This window comes from Sardina pilchardus, chromosome 14 (genome assembly GCF_963854185.1).
Source record: "Sardina pilchardus chromosome 14, fSarPil1.1, whole genome shotgun sequence".
Classification (NCBI taxonomy): Eukaryota; Metazoa; Chordata; class Actinopteri; order Clupeiformes; family Clupeidae; genus Sardina; species Sardina pilchardus.
The window spans coordinates 25244205-25268021 of record NC_085007.1 but is presented as its reverse complement, the minus strand read 5'-3'; the positions used below and the strand labels follow the sequence as shown (position 1 = coordinate 25268021).

General features: G+C 47.5%; 1 protein-coding gene across 1 annotated transcript in view; it reads right to left on the bottom strand.

Moving 5' to 3' along the window:
* The window catches only part of trabd2a (TraB domain containing 2A), a 54709-nt gene extending 33306 nt beyond the window's left edge, over window positions 1–21403 (bottom strand). The window contains exons 1-2 of the mRNA XM_062555171.1: window positions 20629–21403; window positions 19045–19605 (exon numbers count right to left, since the gene is read on the bottom strand). Coding sequence (XP_062411155.1) covers window positions 19045–19605; window positions 20629–20736 — 669 coding nt within the window. The 5' untranslated portion in view covers window positions 20737–21403. The remainder of the gene's footprint in view (window positions 1–19044; window positions 19606–20628) is intronic.
* Between the last annotated feature and the right edge of the window lie 2414 nt (window positions 21404–23817).

The window sequence follows — 23817 nt, the reverse complement described above, 5'->3', positions numbered from 1 at the left end:
CTGCGAACACACACCTCGGGGCCGGGGGCCAGCGGCCATCAAAGCCCTCGTGGCCCTATGAAAGTCAATAATTCCCCTTTGTCATGGAAATAGCACTTGATTTAAAAACAGGGGAGGGGGGGGGGGACAGAGCTGGAGCTGAGAGGGAAGGTATCCCAGAAAAAAAGTGGGAGTGGATGGAGGGGAGGAGAGAGTGGACTGGGCCACTTGATTAATGGCTACCACTGAAGCATCCTGAAGAAGGTTCCCTTACCCAGAGCTCCTGAGGAGGTTCACTTACCCAGAGCTCCGAAAGAAGTTTTTTTTCACCTATAGAGTTCCTATAGAAGGTTCTCTAACTCAGAGTTCCTGAAGAATGCTCCCTTACCCAAGTTCCTTAACAAAAAAGGACTTGATTCTTCTGATTTCTTGAGTCTTTCAATGTTTTTTTTTTAATACTGTATATATATATATATATATATTTCTCAATTTTGATCATCTATTTTTTTTCTTCAAGATAAAACATTATTTGAAAACATTTTTAAAAACTATAGCCTGCATTGTTCAAGTAGCCAGACTAGGACTGTATGTGTCACTGTCACACACAGGAAACGAGCGGGCGGGCCTACAAAGAAAGTTCACTATATGGCGATATGATGCCAACACATATACTGATTTATTTTTGACGTTTGGCTTTGTGCTTAAGTAATTGCCTACAATCACTATAATGTAATATCTAAGTGACATGTCATAATGTTAACAGGGCGCATAAAAATAGATATTGCCTAATGATAGATTTCTCTCTTACCAATTGACCCGATTAATAAGACACCGCATAATTGCCACCGCATAGTTAAAGCACAGGGAGAAGGTTCCTGCATGAATTCTAAATGACCCGTCTTGCAACGTTAACAAAATTGAAAGTCTTTCTCAAAGTTGAATGGTTTCTTAAGTCGTGCTGCTCACTTCAGCTGTTAATCAATAAGTAAAACCTGTCGGTTAAGTGTTCATAATTTAAATGAAATTCACCGACACATTCCACCACAAGTGCAATTCAACTGCAACTAATCTGCAGTTTACTGGCAGCAGTAACGTGACAACATTGAAAGCAGGTGACAACTAATGATAAGCCCAATGTGGTACTAGTTCAGTGTTTGGTGATTGAGGCAACAAACTTCAGCATTATTTATGTTTTGTGGGTAAAATCTACACAGAGCCTACTGTAGGCTATGCTGTTGAAAGCATAACTTGATATTGGCAGGCATGGTATTTCTGTGTAGCTCTGCAAGTTACCACCAAAACAGGAGCCAGTTATAAACTGACGGTAACTCCAGACAAGGACTGCTGTTAGTGTTTGAGGGACACCCGAGGAAAGTCTCGATTGTCTGTCTCGATTTTTCACAACGATCAATTCTATGTTTTATGTTTCAATTTTATGCATACATTTGATATGATATTTGATATACCAGCCCTTATCCAGAGGTTTCAAATGATGTGCATCTGAGCACAGCAGAGGTGCTCTCACAATGATGTCCTAGAACGCTATCTGTGGAACTGCTTTGTTTGCAGGATAAAAACGTTATCGTTCTAGGACATCATTGTGAGAGGGCATCATTGTGTTAAAGTTAACTCTGAGAGTTTGGTTCCCTAAGAAAACACAGCCTGTAAAGACATTTCTAAACAAACACATAAAAATATTCCAAGACTTCAAGATCAACCCCCATTTTTCTAATTATGAAAAAAAAAAATCACTTCCATAAACCAGAGCGGCCACCTCATCCCTATTAGCAGCTAAAAGCGTCCAGAGAGCCAAAGACTCCGAAAGCATGACTGATATGGTGGAAACCTTTTACAGGCCTATAAACAACAGTTCTGGCATGGGCCAAAAATGCATAAATAAATAAGAAATTAAGTTTCTGAATGACTGTAGCAGAACAAAGGAACAGTGCAATGTGGCTCTGTGCTGATAATGCATTTCTCATGGGCCGTGGCGGAGGGTGAAGTCTAAAAACCTACTTTAGGGCAGGAAGGAAAATAAAATGTAATTCAATTCAACAACAACATAGCCAACCAGCACACGTTTCATATAACACACTACTACCACTACGCTAGACTACCACTTCACCGCTGTAACGTTACAGATGTTTTGAACACTGATGCAATATAATATACACATACACATGCACACCGTATACACAGCAGGGAGCAGATGTGCTGCAGGTGTGCACGTGTGACCTGTGAAACGCACAGTGGCTGATGTCACGATGACAGGTCAATCCCAGATCAATCAATGACACTAAAGACGGACTTTGATGCCTGGGGTCCCTTTGAGCTCCAAATCGCTCCGATTTCGTTAGGCCAGCCATTTGTTTTTCAGAGGGAATCTCTTGCTTGACATGATCTGCACAATGACTCTACCAGCCAGACAGCTGAACAGCCTTGGCCGCCGCCCAAGGACGAGCGAGAGGCTTCCAGCCGCTTCTCCCTCTCTCTCTCTCTCTCTCTCTCTCTCTCTCCCTCTCTCTCTCTCTCTCTTTCTCTTCCCAGTGTGTTGGGCATGAAAGATGTTATCAAAAGAAACCTAAAACGCTACTACGGTTTTGGCTGCGTGCGAGGTCAGGCCCAGAGACTCCATTATCCTCCGGTATCAAGCGCGAGAGAGAGCCTCGGCGGCGAGGGCCCTCCGAGAGGGGGGAATCCGTCTGAGCGGAGGCTCTGCTGGCACGTTCAAGTGATGGCTACATTTCCCCTCTGTCAACAGCCAGGGTTGACAGACAGCTCCGTGGCCCTGAATTAATGGCCTGTTAAAAGCATTAGGCCTCTCCGCTCACCGAGAGCCTCGTCTTTTTTTTTTTTTTTTTAAAGCCGTGAATGAGTGCACTCTCACTGTTTTTGAACTGGACGAGACGGAGGGAACGACAGTGTAATGCATGCGGCACGATGAAATGCCTCATAGGTGTGATATAACGACTCAGATATTCGATTTGAGTCGCGCCAGGAGCACGGGGAGGGTGAGCAGCACAGCAGGTTAGGTCTGGTGCTCAATTAAAAATGGTACGGTTAATGTACGTACAAAAAAAACAAAGTACCCATGCTGCTGGATGAATGGAGGAGCACTTGAAAGGAAAGAGGTGGGTGGTAAGAGAGAAGGAGAGCAGGAAAGAAAAGGAAAGAGAGAGAGAGAGAGAGAGAGAGAGAGAGAGAGAGAGAGAGAGAGAGAGAGAGAGAGAGCGGGCTGCTCGGGGTGGCGTTTGTGAATGCGGCTCCTCATAAAATGCATTGTGGGAAGCGCCGGTTGGAGAGTAGCGGTGCCCGGGGCTAAGTGGAGAGGAACCCTTCTTGAGCGGCGAGAGCGTGCCCTGCTGCAGGCTCGTTGATGTTGGCAGCCGGTGCCCGCCGCGGCTCTAGCCTGCGGTCGGCGTGCGACATCGCGTGTACTTGCGAGAGCCGGCTGGAAGCCGCACAAAGTGGTGCCGCGCCGCAAAACACCCTCCGCAGTGCAGCACCCTCTGCCCTCATCCCCTCCGCTACAGTATAGCGCTTGGATCTCCTCCGGGTGGAAAATGCCTGCTCTGTCCCCCTTAGCAGCGCTCCCGCTTTGCTCTCGCTCTCCCGGCAACTGTTGCGCCCTCAATCACTCTCTCCGTCGCTGCCTCACTGAATCACTCACTCGCTCGCTCCCTCGCTCGTTCCGTGTGTCCGGACGCGGGGTTATGCTGGCTATTACCAACGGCCTGTGTTACAGTAACACACACACACACATACACACACACACACACACACATACACTTACTCATACCAGAGCTGTGTGCCACCCACAGAAGGAACCTCAGTTGAACCAGGACAAAAAAAAAGTCAACAGGCGAAGGCGGCCGTTCAGGAGCGTGGCTCGCACAAAGCCGAGATTCACGGGAGATTGAAAAGCGCCGCGTCGAGCCAAGACCGCCGCAGGACCCGAGGTTCTGATGGACGGACCTCCGGTCCTGGCTGCATCACAGGAGCCAGCGTGCGTGTGTCTACGTGTGTGTGCGTGTGCGTGCGCGTGTGTGTGTGTGGGATCCAATGTGTTTTGAGAGAGGAAGTTTGGCGTTGTTTCGTCTTAAACAGGAAAAGCTCTGGCTCCAGAGTCAGACGTCGGATTTATGTCTCGTTTTGTGCGTTGCACCTTCTTCAAAGCCTCTGCCTCGGCCCACCTCCGACCATTAAAACAGACTGCTGTAAAACACATCCCTCTACAGCACTTAGAGCTGTTCTCAAATAAATCACACCGCACAATCTCCAGAACTTTCTATTTTAGAAAGCGCACTTGAGAACCTAATTAAACAGAGAGAGAGCTGTATACCAAACAGTGTGTATGTGTACGCATACGGTTTGTACATGTGTATGTGTGAGTGTGTGTGTGCGTGTGAGTATTTATGAGTGTTCACATGCGAATGTGTGTGTGTGTGTGTGTGTGTGTGTGTGTGTGTGTGTGTGCGTGCATGTGTGTGTGTGTGTGTGTGTGTGTGTGTGTGTGTTTCCTGTCACTGGGTCTGCCTGACCGATCGAGCAGGAGCAGGTAGGTTTGAGTTGGAGGCGGTCACCGGTCAGTAGGATCTAGCTGTGGGTTCTGCGGTGTCCGGTCTTATCTCCCACTCTGCTCACCCCGGGGTCTGGCTTTGATCCCATCTTCCCCCTCGGCCGGCCCGCACTGGAGGGGTGACCCCAGCATTCCAGCGGCACTAACAACCCAGCCGAGTGAGCACTTGCCGTCCCAGATTACCGCAACAGGCCTGGAGATCACACCCCAGCGTGCCTTTGAAGATTTCTTCTACGATTCTTCTCTCTCTCTCTCTTGTTCTCTCTCTCTCTCTCTCTCTTGTTCTCTCTCTCTCTTTCACACACACACACACACACACACACATCTATGAAGAAAAAGCCCTGACTATGAAAAGTGTATGTTACTTACACACACAAACGCACAAACGCACGCACGCACGCACGCACGCACGCACGCACGCACGCACGCACGCACGCACGCACGCACACACGCACACACACTCCTCTTGGCAGTGCTTCATCCTACTGTATCTCTGCTGCATCACAGTGGTGGACTGTAGTGGACCGTCCTTCCTTAAGCAAGAAAAAAAAAATCACTCACTCACTCCGCTGCTCTTGCTTATGTTTTACTACACTACAGACGTCCCTTTGATTATTCAACCGTGGCGAGCCAGCCAGGACCATCTGCTCCATGAATACACCCACACACACTCACACACACACACACACACACACACACACACACACACACACACACACACACACACACGTACGGACGCACAAATAAACAGGGGCCCTGAAGATTGACAGTTGGCCAGGAGCGGAGCGGTGAGTGTGTGGGCAGGCGGCTGACCCGCTCGTCTCTTCGGGGGGACGCTGGAGTGGGCTTCTGTCACAGCGCTGATGGGGAGCAAATAAACAGGCCGGAGCACGCAGGGGATCAGGCTGGAGCTCTTTACCCACACACTGGGACTGTGGCCTGGTGTATTAGAGACCACTGCACAGCCAGCCAGCAGAGGTAGAGAACAGTGGGGGGGGGGGGGGGGCACAGAGAGAGGGTGGAAAGAGGAGAGAGAGAGAGAGAGAGAGAGAGAGAGAGAGAGAGAGAGAGAGAGAGAGAGAGAGAGGTAGAATGGGGGGAGTAGAGAGGATGCAGCTAGAGAGGAGGGGGAAGAAAGACACATAGAGATGGAGAAAGAGAAACAGAAAGAGGAGGAGAAAGAGAGGAGAGTGAGGTAGATAAAGACAGATGGAAAGAGAGAGAAAGGTGGGGAGATAAAGAACAAGAGCAGAGGGACTTGAAAGGTGAGCGGGGGAGAGAACAAGTGAGCTCACGGGTGGAGCCACTGAGACAACCTATCTGTGGTCTCTCCTCCTGATTTTGCTGCCACTTGCCGGTGAAAACCTCAGTGGCTTCTGTTCAGCCTCTGAAGTGTGTGTGTGTGTGTGTGTGTGTGTGTGTGTGTGTGTGTGTGTGTGTGTGTGTGTGTGTGTGTGTGTGTGTGCGTGTGTGTGTGTGTGTGTGTTTACGTGTCACACGAGCCCCACCTCAAAACCTCGACGAGATTGCTGCAGCCCGTCGCCACCACCACAGACCCTCCAGACGCACACACACACACACACACACACACACGCGCACACACACACACACACACAGCTCCTCTCAACCCCTCAATCTTGCGGGGCCGGCGTTTACCTTGGTGCGTGGCCACAGACAAATATTTAGGCTGTCAGGGGGAATCAGGCTCAAACACAAAGGGAGCTGCAACATGCTAGAGACGTGTGGCCCTCCTGAAGGCTACAAGCGGGCTCTCTGCACTTAGAGCCAGCCTCACCACAAACACATGAGAGGAGAGAGAGAGAGAGAGACAAGAGACAAGAGACAAGGAGAACACAGACAGAGAGAGAGCGAGCCACAAAAAAAGAGGGGATAACTTCAGGAAGAAGGGAGACACGAGAGAGGAAAAAAGGAGGAGAAGAAAATGTGTTTGGGAGATACGGAGAAGCGTGGCTGTGAGTGCCAGCATAGCTCCAGAGAGCCCCGAGAGCTCTCCTTGTAGCCCACAGAGTCAGTGGGTGGAAGCCGATATTCATGGGGAAAAGATGAAGGGTGATCTTAAAACTTAACCTAAAACTTTCCATAATCTCAAAAAGGTTCATCTTCCCAAAATCTTAATTTCCCTTGCTCCTCGACAGGCCTCCTCATTATTACGCAAAACATTATTATCAGAGTGTCTAACCGATAGCTGCATCATCATCAAAGTGTTTTTTTTCTCTCTTGTTCTCCGAGCGGAGAAAATGTTTTCACGGCACCGGGCGGCGGGGTGGACAGAGCCGGGGCCCGAGCTGTTTTAATGAAGATGCTTTCGCCGGCGGTCCCACGTTGGGCTCCTCGGCTGGAGCACCCCGGCGCTCTGAAGGGGGATTAGGCAGATCAAAGGGCCGCGGCGCTGCCGAGTACACTGGCATGCCTGCTTCTCACACAGGCCCCCGGCCCAGCCCAGCGCGGTCCAGTGCGGTCCAGTACGGGCCAGCCGCAAGGATGACTGGGCGCTTTTAATGGGACACAAACCGGGGGGGCCAGTGATCTTCCAGCTCAGCGAGGTGCGCACGCACGCATACACACACACAGACGCACGCACACACACACACACACACACACACACACACACACACACATACACACACACACACACACAGACGCACACACACACACACACAGGCGCACACACACACACACACACACAAACATACACACACACACAGACATACACGCACACACACATACACACACACACATACACACATTCTCTCTCATTGCATTGAAAGGCTTGCAACCACCACTGAGGTTTTCAATTTCATGCGCATTTGTCTCCCAAAACTCACTCCAGGAGGCCAGAGACAAGCAGCTCTATATTGGCCCAGTTCCTCACCCCTGTAGGACTAAAAGGGCTACAGGACTCAAGAGCAGCAACATGCATCTCCACATAATGCATAGCTCTTACTGTATAGGGCTGTTGTTCATATATGAATTTGTGCGAGAGTAAGTATGCGTGTGTTTATTTACGCATGTAAAGGAGTCAGCCTGATGGAATCTATATGTGCCAGTGTAGTGGCTATTTTGTTTATGTAGGCAGCAAATAGGCACCCGGCCCACACGCATCTATCAACATCTGCTCGCCAAGGCCCTGGGTCGCTAATGCACTTCCTGTTTTGACCCCCGAGCAGCCACAGGTCAAATAAACACGCTCCGCTTCGGCTCGGCACAATGAACACAGACGCACACACGGGGGAGCCGCGGGAGGCCGAGTGGAGGAGCGGAGGAGAGGAGAGCCGAGGCGCGCTGCTGGGCATTTGTCCTGCAACACCTCCCTTGGGCTGGGCGACCGGCCGGGCCGGTGGGGATACTTATGGATTTTTCATTTCCTCAGGCCTCATTTGAGACATGCTCCCCACACCCCCCCCTTACCCCCCCACACCCCCCTGTAACAGACGTGGGTGGCAGTGGGGCCGAAAGCTAAATAGACTCTCAGGCCGGTCCCCACAGAAGTCAATTGTTCTTTCAGCAAATAGCAGAACTAGCAGAACTAGCATAGCTAGCATGGGACTCTAGTGGGGTGGTGGGGTGTGTGTGGGGTGTAGAGGGGGGCAGAACTAGCATAACTAGCATGGTACCCTAGTGGGGTGGTGGGGTGTGGGGGGGTGTTGGGGTATTTCTATCTCTGGGTGCCACAGGTGTGACTTGAGAAGACAGAGCTGCCGAGACACAAAAGCAGACCATCCGTGAGCTCCAGGACAGAAGAGCCACCCGGCGCTCGCTCGCTCGCTTGAGCTCGGGTCATCAGACGTGGGCAAGCCCGCTCTCTGACCGGCTTCCCCCCAACACACACACATAACACTCACACACCACGAAAATCATGTCCTAGATTCTGCCCACGTAGTGGAAAATATCTGCGGATAGCCCTTCAACCTCAGAGGCAGTGAGTCTGCATGTGGCCGAAACATTATGAACCCCGCGGGGTGGAGGTTTATTCAGTGAGGAGCATACTGACCTGTAGTCAGCTCCCACTACTACTGGAGCTGCGGTGTGGCACTGCAAACATGATGTATACCTGAGGCTACAGACAACGCATGTGCCACGCTTGGCTGTTGCTGAATACCATTAATACTTCCAGTAGATTATGGTTGGGTAAATGGAAGCTATGATGGAAGTTTGAAGAGGTTTTGAAACAGACTCAAAATGTTTGGGTGAGAGGGAGACAGAGAGGGAGAGAGAGAGGGAGGGAGACAGAGAGAGAGAAAGATGAAGAGAATGAAGAACAGAGAAGAGGCCTACAGCTGGGAAATGGGACAGAATGGATGGATGAGGGGCCTTCAGCAGGAGCTGGAGAGGGAGAAAGGGAGAGAGAGAGAGAGAAAGGGAGAGAGAGAGGGAGAGATGCAATTAACTTTTCGGGGAGAGGAACAGTGGGCTTCTTGTCAGAGATCTACAGCTTTTATGAGGTCAGCTACCAAATCCAGACAAAGACGCCCCATCCCAAAAGACAAACAGTCTTTGGGTGTAAATGACCCTGAAAGCACAGGCCGTTTCATGTGAGCGTGTGGAATTCTCTCAGCGCGAGGACAAAAAGTAAACAATACAAGGGGCTTTGAGGGGGTGGGGGTGTGTGCAAGGGGAGGGTGGGTTTGGTGTGTGTGTGTGTGTGTGTGTGAGTGTGTGTGCGGGGAGTGGCAGGGGGGTTCTGCGGGGGTGTGAGCGTGCTTTCACTCCCAGGCTTGTTCCCGAGACCGACGTTTTAAAAGGTGGAAATGGAAGCAAAACAACTGTTCCGGGAGAATCTGACAAACACGAGGCTCCCATGTCAGCCTTGCTACACACGCAACAGTGAAAGACAAAGCGCGTGGGTCCAGAACGCTGCCCAAAAAAACACTTATCTGAGCGTGTATCAGACAGACATTTGGCAGGGAAATCACTTCACTCCGGCCCGCATGCATGGATGCCCCATCCAGTTTTTGCCGGGCTGTCCTGGCGGCTGTTCACTGTCTGCCAGTGCAGGATTCAGTCATCTCGGGTCACACTTTACCGATGTTTGTGCAGAAACTCAAAGTTGCCAACTTCTTCAAATTGAAAGTTACGCAACAGCGCTAGCGCTAGCAGGCCTGCAGGACGTGTTAAATGTGCTGGAATTCCATTTGAGAAATACTTCAGAGGGACGTTTCGCTCACTGATGTTTCTTCCAGTGGTACAGTACAAGAGAAACGAATTCAGCTCAACCCACACACCTGTCAACACACGCTTTGGCTAAAAAGAATCTAAGAAACGTCCCTGTTCGCAGAGAAAGAGAGACAGGTAGACTGTTAGCATAAAGTAAAGTGATAACCAGCCACAAGGACATCCTTTGAAGGAGCCCAACAACAACAAGCTCCTCAGAGGGCCCATTCACTGCACTGAGACAGCAGCACTCACAGCAGAGCAGAGGAGAGTGGAGCAGAGCAGCTCAGTGCAGCTCAGCGCAGCGTCCCCGGCCACAGCACCTTCTCATCCATCATCCTGACACCAGGCTCTCGCAGGCTGTCCGCGGGTCCCTCCAAAACAAGCTAGGAGTGCCTCCGTCAACAGCTGGAGGTGCGAGCTGCCCATCTGCCTTGGAGTGCCCATTGGCCATGTCCAACACGCTCTCCTGCCAACCTCTTCCATCAACATGCCTCTCTCTCTCTACACACACACACACACACACACACACACACTCCTCCAGACCCACCGGCTTCCTGGACAGGTATCAGATTAAAGATGGATTATCAGGCCCTTTATGAAAACACACCACTTCACATACATACACACAGAAAGGGTAAGTGACAGTGAAACTCTGTGTGTGTGTGTTTGTGTGAGTGTGAGTGTGTGAGTGTGTGTGCGTGTGTGTGTGCGTATGTGTGTGTGTGTGTGTGTGTGTGTGTGTGTGTGTGTGTGTGTGTGTGTGTGTGTGTGTGTGCGTATGCATATGTGTGTGTGTGTGTGTGTGTGTGTGTGTTGCACACATACACAGCATTTCCTTTCTGCTGTAGTCCAAGCAGCAGACCATCACATTGGCGGTGTGTCCACATCGATGTCTGTCAGCCTGACCAGTGCTGGGGGAACACGCCCCACTCGGCAATTTGTCAGAGAGCTGCAGCGTGTTCCAGGCTGCAGCAGCAGATCTTATCTGGGACGCACAACTCTCGCTCTGTTCACCTCAACCACCCCAAACACACACACACACACACACACACACACACTCAACACCTCCCCCTGCACGCACACACACACACACACACACACACACACACACACATACACACACGCACACACAACACCTCCCCCTGCATGCACGCGCACACACACACACACACACACACACACACACACACACACACACACACACACACACACATACACACACACACACACACACACACACACACACACACACGCACATACGCACACACACACACACACACACACACGCACATACGCACACACACACACACACACACACACACTCATACGCTATCAGTGCAGATGCATCCTTGATTCACTGCCGAGAGCTTTTCCATAAACAAATTAATAAACGATGGGGATGCTGCACTTGCTGAGTTGGGGCAAAAAAGAGAAAAGAAAAATTAAGATCGCATCATCATGGCACACGGCAAGTGCCGTATCTATTTTTTTATTTTTTTTTGTAACAAATGCCACAGGAGAACGAGAGCTCAACGATATTGGTGTTTATTGCACACAGTTCTGTTTGCCTGGAGAAACGCGAGCTGGAAATTAGTTTGCCGAGTGTCAGGAAGTTGTTGTTTTGGAGGAGCCTTTTGGGGCGAGAAGGCGTGTTAAGCTAGCGAGCGCCGCGCGTGTCTGCATCTGATAAAAAACCCGCCCTTGGTGTGTGGAAAAATAACTCCCTATTTTAAATCCTTCTTTAGAGGGAGGAAACCGAGAGTGTTGACTCTGGAGGCTGGTCACTGAAGTGACCTCTCTCTCTTCCTAACATCCTCCAAGAACATGTCAACGGGGATGCCTGGAGACAGATGCAGGGGGAGAGATGAAAGCACTCCTCTCCCCACTAAATCACATTAACCTGCTATATTCGTGTTAGCTTTAGAGCGACGCAAAGGTTATCCAAGCGTTTGCACCTGTAGCCCCACATTTCACTTTCTCACTGCATACTTTTTACATTATGGGCTGCCTCTCTCTTAAAAAACAGCTCTGTGATCCAAACACCTCCAGCAAGTATGCTAACGGACAGAGCTGACACGTTTCTGGCCTTTTTTGGCTACGATTCTTATCAGATTTATTTTGAAAGGTTTTACAATGACCAATGGCTTGGAGGGCAAGCGCTGGTGTTTCAACCAATAACAACAATAAAAGAGGTTGAGAGTGAGTTGCATACCAACTTCTGAGAATAGTTGCATACCAACACAAATGTGCAGAGACATATAAACACACACACATATAGGCGAACATACACACACACACACAGACACACACACATGTGCAAACCACACTCACACACATGCATGCACACACACACACAGGATGCACACACACACACACACACACACACACACACACACACACACACACAGATAGAGACACACACACACACGCACACACCCACACACACAGGCAGGCCGTAATTGGAGAGCTACTATAGGTCAGTGCAAATGAATCCCTCAGCAATTGTCCCCTTCACCCCAGCTGCATCAGCGGGGAACAATGGGGGCCAATGACGGCCTTTAAACAGCTTCAAATCAGGCCGTGATGACTGCGTCATCTGCTGGGTCAGGAGCCACTCACAGCTGGGGCTATCTGTGGGATTTACTCCCACTGCAAGATAAGAGGAGCCGTCGACAACACACACACACACACACACACACACACACACACACACACACACACACACACACACACACACACACACACACACACACACACACACACACACACACACACACACACACACACACACACACACACACACACAGCACACAGAACCCAGCACACAGCATACACACACATGTGCACCACACACAGTGCAAACAGCATACATACACATATGCACCACGTACATCTATGTGTGTGTGTGTGTGTGTGTGTGTATATATAGTACATGTACACCACTACACCAACATATATCAAACACATACACCACCACCACAGGCACGCTTGCTAACAGAAGTGTCAACAAGGTTGTTGCATAATATGAGCAGAGTCAGTCTGGAAACCTCAAATATACTCTATAAAAAAAAAGATAGGGAAAAAAAAACACACACAAACACAAACAAACAAAAATAAATAGCAACACTTAAAGCCATTAAACACTTTGGGTAATGGGCACTCGGCAGTGGCAGAGGGGCAGCCAGGACAGAAATATCAGTAATTACATCTGCATTTTGGGCCTGATGATGCTAGTTAGTTCTGCTTCGTCTCATTCCCACTCCTTTAATCTGACTGCTAATCACCGCGCTGGATCTAGCCAAGTGCCAACAGCCATTTGAGTGGTAACAGGCTCAGTTACACTTCACAGTGAGGAGAAGGCCTGATCTGAGCACTTAAATATTTCCCCGAACAGCAACTGTCGCGCTAGGCAGTTTCGTTTCGTTTCTAGGAAGTGCCGCACTTCGCACCTAGAGGGGCGAGCTGGTTCTTTCCAAAAACGACTGTACCTTGGCTGAGGCGATGTTTAAGAAGAGAGAGAGAGAGAGAACTCAAAGAGAAAAAAAAAACATCTCTGGGTTTATTTGTCCACTCATTAGTATGTATGCGTGTGTCTGTGTATTTAAACACACACACACACGCACACACACACACACACACACACACACACACACACACACACACACACATTTAAAGATGTTAGACATACACATTCACACATTTACAAATGCTGTGAAAATCTATAATCTAATCATTAATGTGGTATAATTAACTGCAATTCTAGTGATAGCGCTGGAATGTCATGCTGACTGGATTACTGCACCTAATCACTACTCACTAATTGGGGATGGAGACCCCACTGTGTCAGGACAGTAAAGTGATCCCCTCTCGCCAGCTCACCAGCTGACCTGAACACAGGAAGATAAGGGTTCAGTTTAGCCACCATTCACTGGGATAATAGAACACATGAGATAAAACATATATTACATTACATATTTTATTTTTTCTTTCCTTTTCTTTTCCTTTCTTCTTCTGTCATTTTCAATTGCTGTCTTTCTTTTTTATTTCTTATTATCTCCATAGGTCTTTCTCTGCCCCCCCTCTCTCTCTCTCTTGTCCCCTCTCTATCTCTCTCTCTCTCTTGTCTCCCTCTCCCTCTCTTTGTCAGGTAGGATATTGATGGATGGATGCTTCCATAGAGCCCCAGGTTGAGTCAGAGGCTCTGGCCTTGGTGACCTCCACTGGTAGAAGAGGACAGGCTATTAAGCACACCCCAGAGTCAGAGCAGCTTGTGTTACAGAATCAGGAAGAGCCCGCGGCAACATCCAGCCACAATAATCGTCCCCGAGGAACCAGAGCTCCGGGTCTTTGGTTCCCGGCGCATATCCTTCTCCAACAACAGCAAATACTAACAGGCATATTCGTATGAATAGTTACAGTATGTGCTATGGAGAGGGCAATGATCGTCCACTTGATCTCTGTTATGCACACAGACTGGCGACAACTGTGGCATTTGCACTGATCTGATAGCTGTCTGTTTGGCCAACAGAGGTGGAGTAACCAGGCACTTGCCTGTGAAATGGATCTGATGCTGAGAGGAGGCAGTGAGGCTATATGCTTTGCAGTGGGAAAGGTAATGCAACAGATGTGGGTGTCATCCCACTGGGCTGTGTCTGTGTGCATGTCCGAGTGGGTGTGCCTGTGTGTGTGTGTGTGTGTGTGTGTGTGTGTGTGTGTGTGTGTGTGTGTGTGTGTGTGTGTGTGCGCATGTGTGTGTGTGAGAAAGAGAGAGAGTGTGTGTGTGTTAACTGTGTCACTCAACACTTCCACTCCCCGAGGCCACAGGTGGTGATGATACATGTCTTTCAGCAGCACTTGAAGAGGAGCAGGAAAAGATGACTGCACGGTAAGAGTTATGCGATGATTCAAATAATTACAGTTATTGGGGGGGCTATGTAACGAGGGCGGAGCACACAGAGAGATGGAAAATGAAGCACGCGTCCAATCAAAGGCGGCTGATTGCCTGTCAGACTCCACCAATCAGCCGGGTGAACTCTGACTCAGGTGCCAGACGTAACGGGAACAGCTAGTGCTGGTGCTGGTGTGCCTGAGTACTGCAGCCATCGCACAGCACAGGGGCCTGGACTGCATTTCAACAGAGGCATTTCCACCAGTAACTGCCATCAAAAACACCACCTACCAGTCAAATATGCATATGCAAGCGCACAAGCTCTTCACCGGCCCTTTTATACTGCTGAACTAATCATAGCTGTTGAAGGATAGGGGGAATAAAACAGCCAACAGACGCTCACTGTTAAACAATACCGCACTGGGCACAGCCAAGAGACAAATGAAAAGAGGGGAGAGAGAAAAAAGACGGTCCTCCTCAAAGGAAGTTTCCACTGTATCCCTGATCCCCACGTGGCTGGCTAGGTAGGGGCTGCTCTCCCCTGCCGGCTGCCAGCGAGCTGCCTGGGCTGTGGATGCGAGTTGGACGGGCTTCTCTGTGCGTCAGAGCTGGAGTCGAACCCCTGTAAATCTTTGACATGAGTCTATTAAGTATTCGCTCAAAGGAATGCAATTGGAACCACCTGTGGCACAGCACCTTGAAAACGAGACATTTTTCACTTAAAAACAGTGAATACGAGATAGTTATTTGCCAGAATATACAACTGAGGGATCGTACCAAGACAGCAAGCAAGTCGGAGAACAATACACCCAGTTGCTTTTGAAATGTGTTCAACGAAATAGTCTGTTAACTCCACTAAAACTACAATAAAAGTGTCGGACAATAAGACTGTCACTTTTAATTTCAATTTTCTCCAGGATGATTGCGTGTTGAAATATAATGAACCACTTACTGCAGTGATATCCACATATAAAGAATTATGACTAAAAGCTAATGCCGAGACAAAACCTCGGACACTTTTAATGTGGTGTGCTCCGCGTTCAAATTGGTCAGTGGTAAGCCAAGTTATATTGTTAGAAAAAACAATTGAACTTCAAATGTCAAACCACTTATTGTTACCATTTCAATGCTCTGAGCCCCACTGGAAATGTGTGTTATTATAAAACAACTGTTATTGGGTAACTTTTGACTAAAATTATGACCGACACTAGGAGGTTTTTTCATCTGAAATGGGATCCTAATCCTATTCTGAGTTGAGCCCTTGAATATGCAGCAGGACGGGGTAAGCGGCTGGAAATGGGCTCGAACAGGCACGGGTAGTGGACAGAGAAATTAGATAACATTTAATGCTGGCCCGGAATCTTCCGAATCCAAAAGGAAGAATGTACACTTGGGGTTTCTTCCAATCCTGATGGAAACATCACTTGTTAAGGATTTAATCTGATTATAAAGCGGTTCGGACAGATTTTCCGCGGTAGGCAAACTTGCCAATTGGATGGCCTGGTGCCCAAATTGTGCCCTAAGTGGAAAATAAGGACCACCATTGTACTCGTCAACCTCCCTAAGCCCCAATCATACAGCCGCACAGCCACAATTAGCACACTCTCACCCAAGACTGGGGAACTCGGTTGACATTTGCTGGACTGTTGCTGTTTAGTTCTTGTGTTCTTGCCACATATTGTTCTTGTTAATGAGACCAGTGAGAGAACTCGGGCAGAACAGGAACTATTTTCTTATCGTACTTGAAGCATTAAAAATGGCCTCAACGATAACAAGAGTAAACTATTTCCTCAAGACAATGCCTGTCATGAACAAGGCATCATTTATAATTCACTCCACAGAATGAAAGTCGCTGGATGTCTGGCTGCACGCTGTTGGATTTCCGCTCTTTCAGGTTACTCAGCAAACTGGCATGTGAGATCTAAAAGCAAGCATGGCCAGCTCATTACCGTGATCCACTTTTGGACGGCTAAGTTCACATCTTTCTGCTCCATTTCTTCCCCCCACCACAGCATAGATTTATGCGTGTGTGTCTAAAGAATGTGGTGAGGAAAAGCACTGGTTTCTGCCTTCTTGTCTCCCTCTGTCTCTCTTGGAGTCTAAGGGGTTTTCAGCACAAAGGTCACTTCTTTTGCCATGGAAAATGGAAATGCCTCACTTCTGGACTGGGAATGGATATAATAATTAAGATGAAATGATGACCAAGTTTTTTTTTTTTTTTTTGCTTCGACTCTTCGGTATGGCTTGAGTTGGGGAAGTGTAAAAGTTTGTTTGGTTTGGTTTGGTTCAGGGGAGTAGCCCTTCGTATCTGAAACCCCTGGGATCGCTGTGCAGTGGGTAAAAAAAATGGGGCAATTTAATCTTCCTTGTAAGAGGCACCATCTGAACAAACGCAATTTATCACTATTGGATGGGTTCCTTTTATATTCCGAGCAATTTGGCCGCGGGATTATTTGTTCAAGGTTTGGAATTATGCTTAATACCGCAATGTTATAAACATTAAAAACACTAATGGAATTCAGATTTGAGGTATGCAGCTAAGGCGCCATAGGTTATTAAGTTATCAGGCCATTTGTTAAATGCCCTAATTGTGCACTTCAAAAAGCTGTCAAGACTAAGCGACCACTGGACTGCTGGATAAAAGCCGTCTTAAAATAGTTTGTTAACAAAACCATTGATGTCACTACAATCTGTAATAACATCAATGTGAGCTTTCCCATAGGACATGCCGTCTTTCCAGAAAGTTTTATGTCTTACTGCAATGAAAGGCTATCACAGAGCCCCCTCACCCAGAATAAACTATGTGAGCTGTGAAAGTTGCTGTTTAATGTTTCCCCTCAGATAAACAGGAGTCCTCTGGATGGATCTATTCACTTTGACAGAGGCTGGGTGGAAAGGTTGGGGTTGGAGGCAGTATCCTGAAAACAGGTGGTCAAAAAGAAATATTCAAGAAAAAGGTTGAGCTATTGGGCATCTTGATGGTCCTCTTTGGCTGCCCTCAGTGAATGGGGCAGGACAGGGGAGGGGTTGAGAGCAGAGGTGGGGCTGGGCTTGGGCGAAAGGCCCTCAAAACTCTCTCGCATTACGAAGCTTAGACAGAGACATTCATCATTTTTCTACGGGCCATTACTCCTACTGACAGCCTGAGCGAAAACATCACTTTCATTACGGCAAAAAGTTCCACTGGGGCCCAGAATGTTCCATGCAACCCCTTCGTGGGCACAAATCAACCACTCCTCGGCATTGGACTATTTCACTAAATGAGCTAATTGAAGGGGCTAATAGAGAGTGGGGAAATGAAGCAGAACACCGCAGTCAAAGTCCAAGATGGAGCATACATGGCTTGAACTTCAAACTTGCTCATTCCAAACCTGGCCTGGCCTTGGCTGACCCATAATGGCCAAATAAACGAAGCCTTTACAATTGTTGAAATCAATTGCCACTGTCTGTAGTCATCGCTGGACTTGGTGCCAGTACACTCCTCGGTTTACTTGGCTGCACCAACTGAAATGTCTTTGGCAGCATGTATCTGATCCATATGGTTTTGCCATATACATTCATTCTTGTCACTGCACTGGAATGACACACTGGGGCTCCCCAAAGAGAACGGCGCTCTTAAACTGGAATATGACGGCGCTTAACATGTTTAGGTGGCTATGACTATAATCTCATAAGAAATGGCACAGGAGACATTTTCGGCTGTCTGGACAGCCTGTCTGCTTCTGTGTTTTAAATAGCCCCTGTCTGGCTTCTGGGTGTCGGGAGAAATTGCCATGTGTAATCCCCTTAGTTCCGTTGGCGTATTAGCACAAATTCCAGCAAACTCCACATGATTTTGGTGTAACCGTGTGCTCGGAGGGATGTGCATAATTGCGTCGTCTAATGAGCTGACATTCAGCCGCGCTGGAAACAAGGGGGTTTTGAGTCAAATTCAGACCAAAACCATTAAGGTCACATTTATCTTAATAACGGAGGACACACCAAAAGCAGACTATTTGCACAGCTGATGCCATCCACACCTACCAGGCCCCTGCAATCCAGCTGAGAAACTGGATCTGAGGCTTATTCGAAGAAATAATGAAAGCCCTGTTCCTTCCCATAATGCAAGAAGACTGAAATTATACGGAAATGCTTTAAAACGTTACATCTGTGGCCCCGTACTGCACTACTCCACTAAAAAGACAAGGCCCCTTTCCAGGCAAGGAACGCGTTTACAGATGGTAGTAGAATCACCATGTTTCTGATAGTAGAACCAAGAGAACGAAAAGTACACATCCTCTGACCTATTTTCATCACATCAAGAACAACATCACTGAACTTCCCATAAAGATCAAAAACTGGTTTCTAGAATCCCACCCCCCCAGAACAGAAAAAAAACACACACACACCCCAGGACAGAAACACACACACAGTCTCCTCTTACCTGGGAGAAGTTGAGCCTGTTCAGTGGGTGACACTGCTCCTCTACCATCTCCACGGCGCCCGTCCGTTTGCGCATGCGCTCTGCCTCCTGGGCCAAGTAGAGGTCGAGCACGGGGACGCCGCGCGTCTTGATGTCGGCCTCGGTCAGCGAGTTGACCATCAGCATCACCCACACGGGCCGCTTGCGCTCCCAGTTGCCAGCGATGGCGTTGAACAGATAGTCCGCGTACAGGCCCTTGCCTCGCTGGTCCGGGGTCATCCACGACGGCATCATGAGCTTGACGTACTCCAGGTGGCGCTTCAGGCGCCGGTAGATGTCCCGGGGCAGGACGTCCTGCAGGTTCTCCCCCTGGGGCAGCAACTGGCAGCTGGTCAGGGCTGAGATGGTGTGTGGGTCCGTCAGGTCCAGCTCGAAGTAGACAATGTGGCTCTCCTGGAATGCCTTCTTGGAGTTTTCTGGGATGAAGTCCCAGACACGGGTATAGGGCACATGGATGGTTCCATAGAAGTAGGAAGGCGGATCTCGTTTGATTGTCCACAAGAAGGAGTTTAGTTCACTTTGCTGTGCAGATGGCAGAGAAAGGCAGCAAAATTGAGTTTCTATTTCTAACTATGTTATTACTAAGTACACAGCAAGTACAGTTTATGTGTTAACTTGGCAGTCTATATAAATATCACATTTTAGATTAAATAAAAATCACCCTATAATCCAATGTGATTTTGATATCAAGTATAATTGCATGATTACATTAGGGCGAATTAAGTGTTCTAAATCTCCATGGTAAGAAAATATCGTGTGGGAAATCTATAACGTGTCAAGAATCTAAAAGAGTAATGGTTATTTTATGTAGACTATAACATGAACCTAAACGTGTCTTGTTCAATAAAACATTAATCTTCTTTATGCTCCTTCTTATTGGTCTTCTTTACTGAAAATAAATACCGGTACCTTGCGCATCGCATTCACTTGAACGTCACCGGCTTCAAGCAACACTGACATGAACTAAGAAGTTGTGTCGTGAAAAATGTTGATTCTAAAGTTGTTAATTAATACTTCAACCGGCAATTAGCTCGACACTTATTATCTAATAAGGACAATTCTTCGGAGCTTCCCCATCAAGACAATACACGTTGCTATGGCCCACCGCAACTTGCTTACACCGCGGGAAACCTTTTGACAGTTTAATAGTCTAGCACTTAATAGGATATGATATAGGCAAGGCAGAAAATAATCAGCCAATAAATGTTCTTAATGTATATATTTTTGGCGACACTAATGCCATGTTCGCTATTTCAACACGTATCATGAATCACCTTTAACTTCCAGGACAATTATCATAGGCTAGTTAAAGAATGCAGGAATTCAGTTAAATTAACAGATAGGCCTATTCAATTATATAGATTTGTGAAAATCTTAAACTTGTTGGTTTTATCCTAGTTGTCTCCAAAAAAAGAGTAATATTTTATTGGAAAATGTTTCGCTATACGGCACTTGGTCTAAAAGTATCTGTCCACATAACAGTGATACAACATAGCCTACAATATGACAGGGAAGATGCACTTCTGACAAACCATGAACACTTACTTTTTTGTTAAGCTCGCAGTTCGCTGAATCTCTGAGGCTCCACGGGTTGGCTCTTACCAACAATACAAAGAATGCGTGGATAAATATGCCCCAAGTAACCAGCATCATAGCTTCAAACGTGGGCAGTGTTGTCTCAACGTAGTGAACTTCTGTTGTCTTGTCCAACGTTCAGCGAAATGTGAAAGTTATTTTCCAAACTTTATCTCCGACAAAATGTCACACAGGCTCCTCAGCTTACTTGCCATGATGCCACAATTTGCCAAATTTTGGTTTGTCGTGGTGTTACTACTTTGTTAAAGAGTCATCAAATTTTACGTCCTTGGCGAGTGTGGCTAGAGCATGCTGCTGTTACTGTCGTCGGCAGTAATTCCGTCCTTCCAGTCCTTTTTTGACATTAGCACGGCCGAAAAATGCGAACTAACATGTTACACACGTTAATGTAAATCCTTTAGTCTGTTGTACGTCGCCGAATCCACTACGTTTCTTCTCCGCAGAGTCCACGCAAAACGTGGAGATTCCTCAGCAACAGGTTAGATGCTATTAATCGCCCCGCTTCTTGCAAAAACTTACTGCAACTTTGTAAACGACTCTCCACCAACAGAACGAGGCCAAAACAACTGAATGTTCACCGACAGTGTAATGATTGACTCTATCGCTCAAATACAGGTCTCAAACAGGCTGCGCCATTCATTGGAACCTCTGCTCTATGAGTTGTCTCAAACTCGCCCGCTGCGCGACCCTTAAAACGTGACGGTTTACGCTTCTTCTGCCTGTGTTTCTTCAGGTCGGTGGAACCCTTATTAGACGCACAGAGCGAGTTGCCGAGGTACTTGCGCATCACTGTCAGAAAGTGGGAGCCCTACCTACCCCCAGCCCCCCACACACACCCCTCGACCCCCGCCCTCCCCTGCACACTCATACTGTGCAATAATCTGATTAAAGCATCTGAGAGCCGCGGGTCATTGGAGGAGGAGCGGAGGCATTCATTCACTGTAGGAAATCAGTGAACAGCTCTTCAGAACTTCATCAAGGAATCCACTAGAGAATCCTTAATTCCACAGCTACCAACAAGTGTTAATGGCAGGAATGTGCCGGGGTTTTAGCCGTCCAATGAAAGTCTGGAACCGCGACAAGTGTTTTAAAACACACTAGTAAAGTCTCTACAAAATAAGCAAATACGCAAAAATGGTCGGCCTGTGTTGGCTAATTAGTGAAGTTGCAATTGGCGAGCCCGTGTGGGGTGTTGGATATCCTGTTGTTACATTATGTGCCGTTAATGTGCTACAAAGCACGTATCATTAACATGAGAATAAGCACACTAAGGAAGCTATTGAATCTCGCCTGTAAATTGCGATATTCACACGAAGCAGCTAATGCATGTTGATGGAGGTTTCTCTGTAGACGTCTGTGTAAACAAAATATCTAGAGGGGGGGAATGATTGGAGCTAAGGTAGACAAAATCTGGGGGTACACAGGTCACAAACCAAAGACAAGAATCATTAACATTACAACAACAATCACGGGATAATTTAAATAGGCCTAAGCTTTGCATGTGAAACAAAATGAAAAACAAGTATAGGTCAACATTGTAAACAACACCAAGTTGCTTGCGAGTGTGTGTAAAGATAAGTTTGGTGTGGTTTTCAGCATATCCTTGATAGCTTGCATTAATTATGTCTAAAAATAGGAATGTAAAATGAGACGACTATCTGGATAAGCTTTGCACTAGACCTTTCTCTGAAGCCTTGAACTATTCTTTCTGTAAAATCTGTCGGCCAGATATGGTGATAGGCTACACATGTTTTTGCTCGTTTGAATTGGAAGCAGGAGGATCATTAATGAGATATTTTTCAAAACAACATTTTTACACTGTGGTGTGACATTTAAGAATCGCTTTGAGATATTGCCACATAGTACAACTGGATGTAGTCAAAGGGCGTCTCTGGGAGATTCCACAAAACTAGTCTGTCACTGTACTTAGTATAAAACCAAGCTTTCTGTGAACAGAGACCAATGAACTGACATACTATGAACCTGCGCATAGCCTAAATTACTTTCATATACAATAATAAATGCACTTATTAAGAGATAACACAAGAAGGGCCAGAAGAAGAGAGGCGTTTCTTATCCCCAATAGGTTTGTGCATGTTAGTGCAGTGTTAGGTCAGAAAGAGCTCCATCTACTGGCCAATCAACATTAGCCCTGATAGAGGTATATTCAGAGCACCATAATAAAGAGCACCATACTGCTTTGAAAACGTGTGGTGGTAATGGAGCTCAAATTTAACCTTAATCTGTTAAATTTGGTGTAATCACAAACATCTTATTTTCATATCCTGTCCTCTGAGTTATATGGCCCACCATTATTAGCTTGGTTTGGCGGCAACTGCAGGGCCTGTTCTTTGTGTGTGAGCTGTGTGTGGCAGCCAGGGCTTCATCTGGGTAATACGAAAGGAATTGCGCTCCCAATTTAGCTGTAAACACACCCATGATTTCCCCGTGTGTGTGCGTGTGTGTGTCCATGTGGATACGTACGCACGCCACATGCCATGTTTACGCCAAGCTAATGTGCCAAGATAAGGCCCTTTTCCATGGGGCCCGGCCTTTTGATGTGTTGAGATGCCGGTATATGCTCTGTGTTTGTCTGTCAGGGGGGGGAACTGGCTCTGGAGGATCTAAACAGGAAACCAGTGCAAATTGGCCAGGCAAATTGACATGCTGATTGAGTGGCTGCAGAACGGGGTCACCGGGCAGAGGGCAGAAGGAGGCAGAGGCTTCGCTTTGAACTGTCTCCGAGACGCGTGTCAGCCCTGGTGCACGCTGGTTAAGAACACTTCTGGTATGGGGGGATGTAATAAATCTCTGTGAGACCATGATCTGTTTTATGCCATCTGTGTTTATGCCTTAGTGGAAGGGGTTTTTTTTTTTCAGCTGTTTTGGTAATACACCGTGCCTTTATTTCAAAGCGCTGGCCCTATTCCTATATGCCTGGACGTGAAGAAATGTGTGTGTGTGTGTGTGTGTGTGTGTGTGTGTGTGTGTGTGTGTGTGTGTGTGTGTGTGTGTGTGTGCGTGTGTAGTTGTAATCTGTTATCCCCCCCTCTCTATAACCTTGAACAGAGGTTTCTTTGCTGGAGGAAACCATTTTGGGTCTATAATGATTTTCCTCAAACACATAAAGTGATGCAT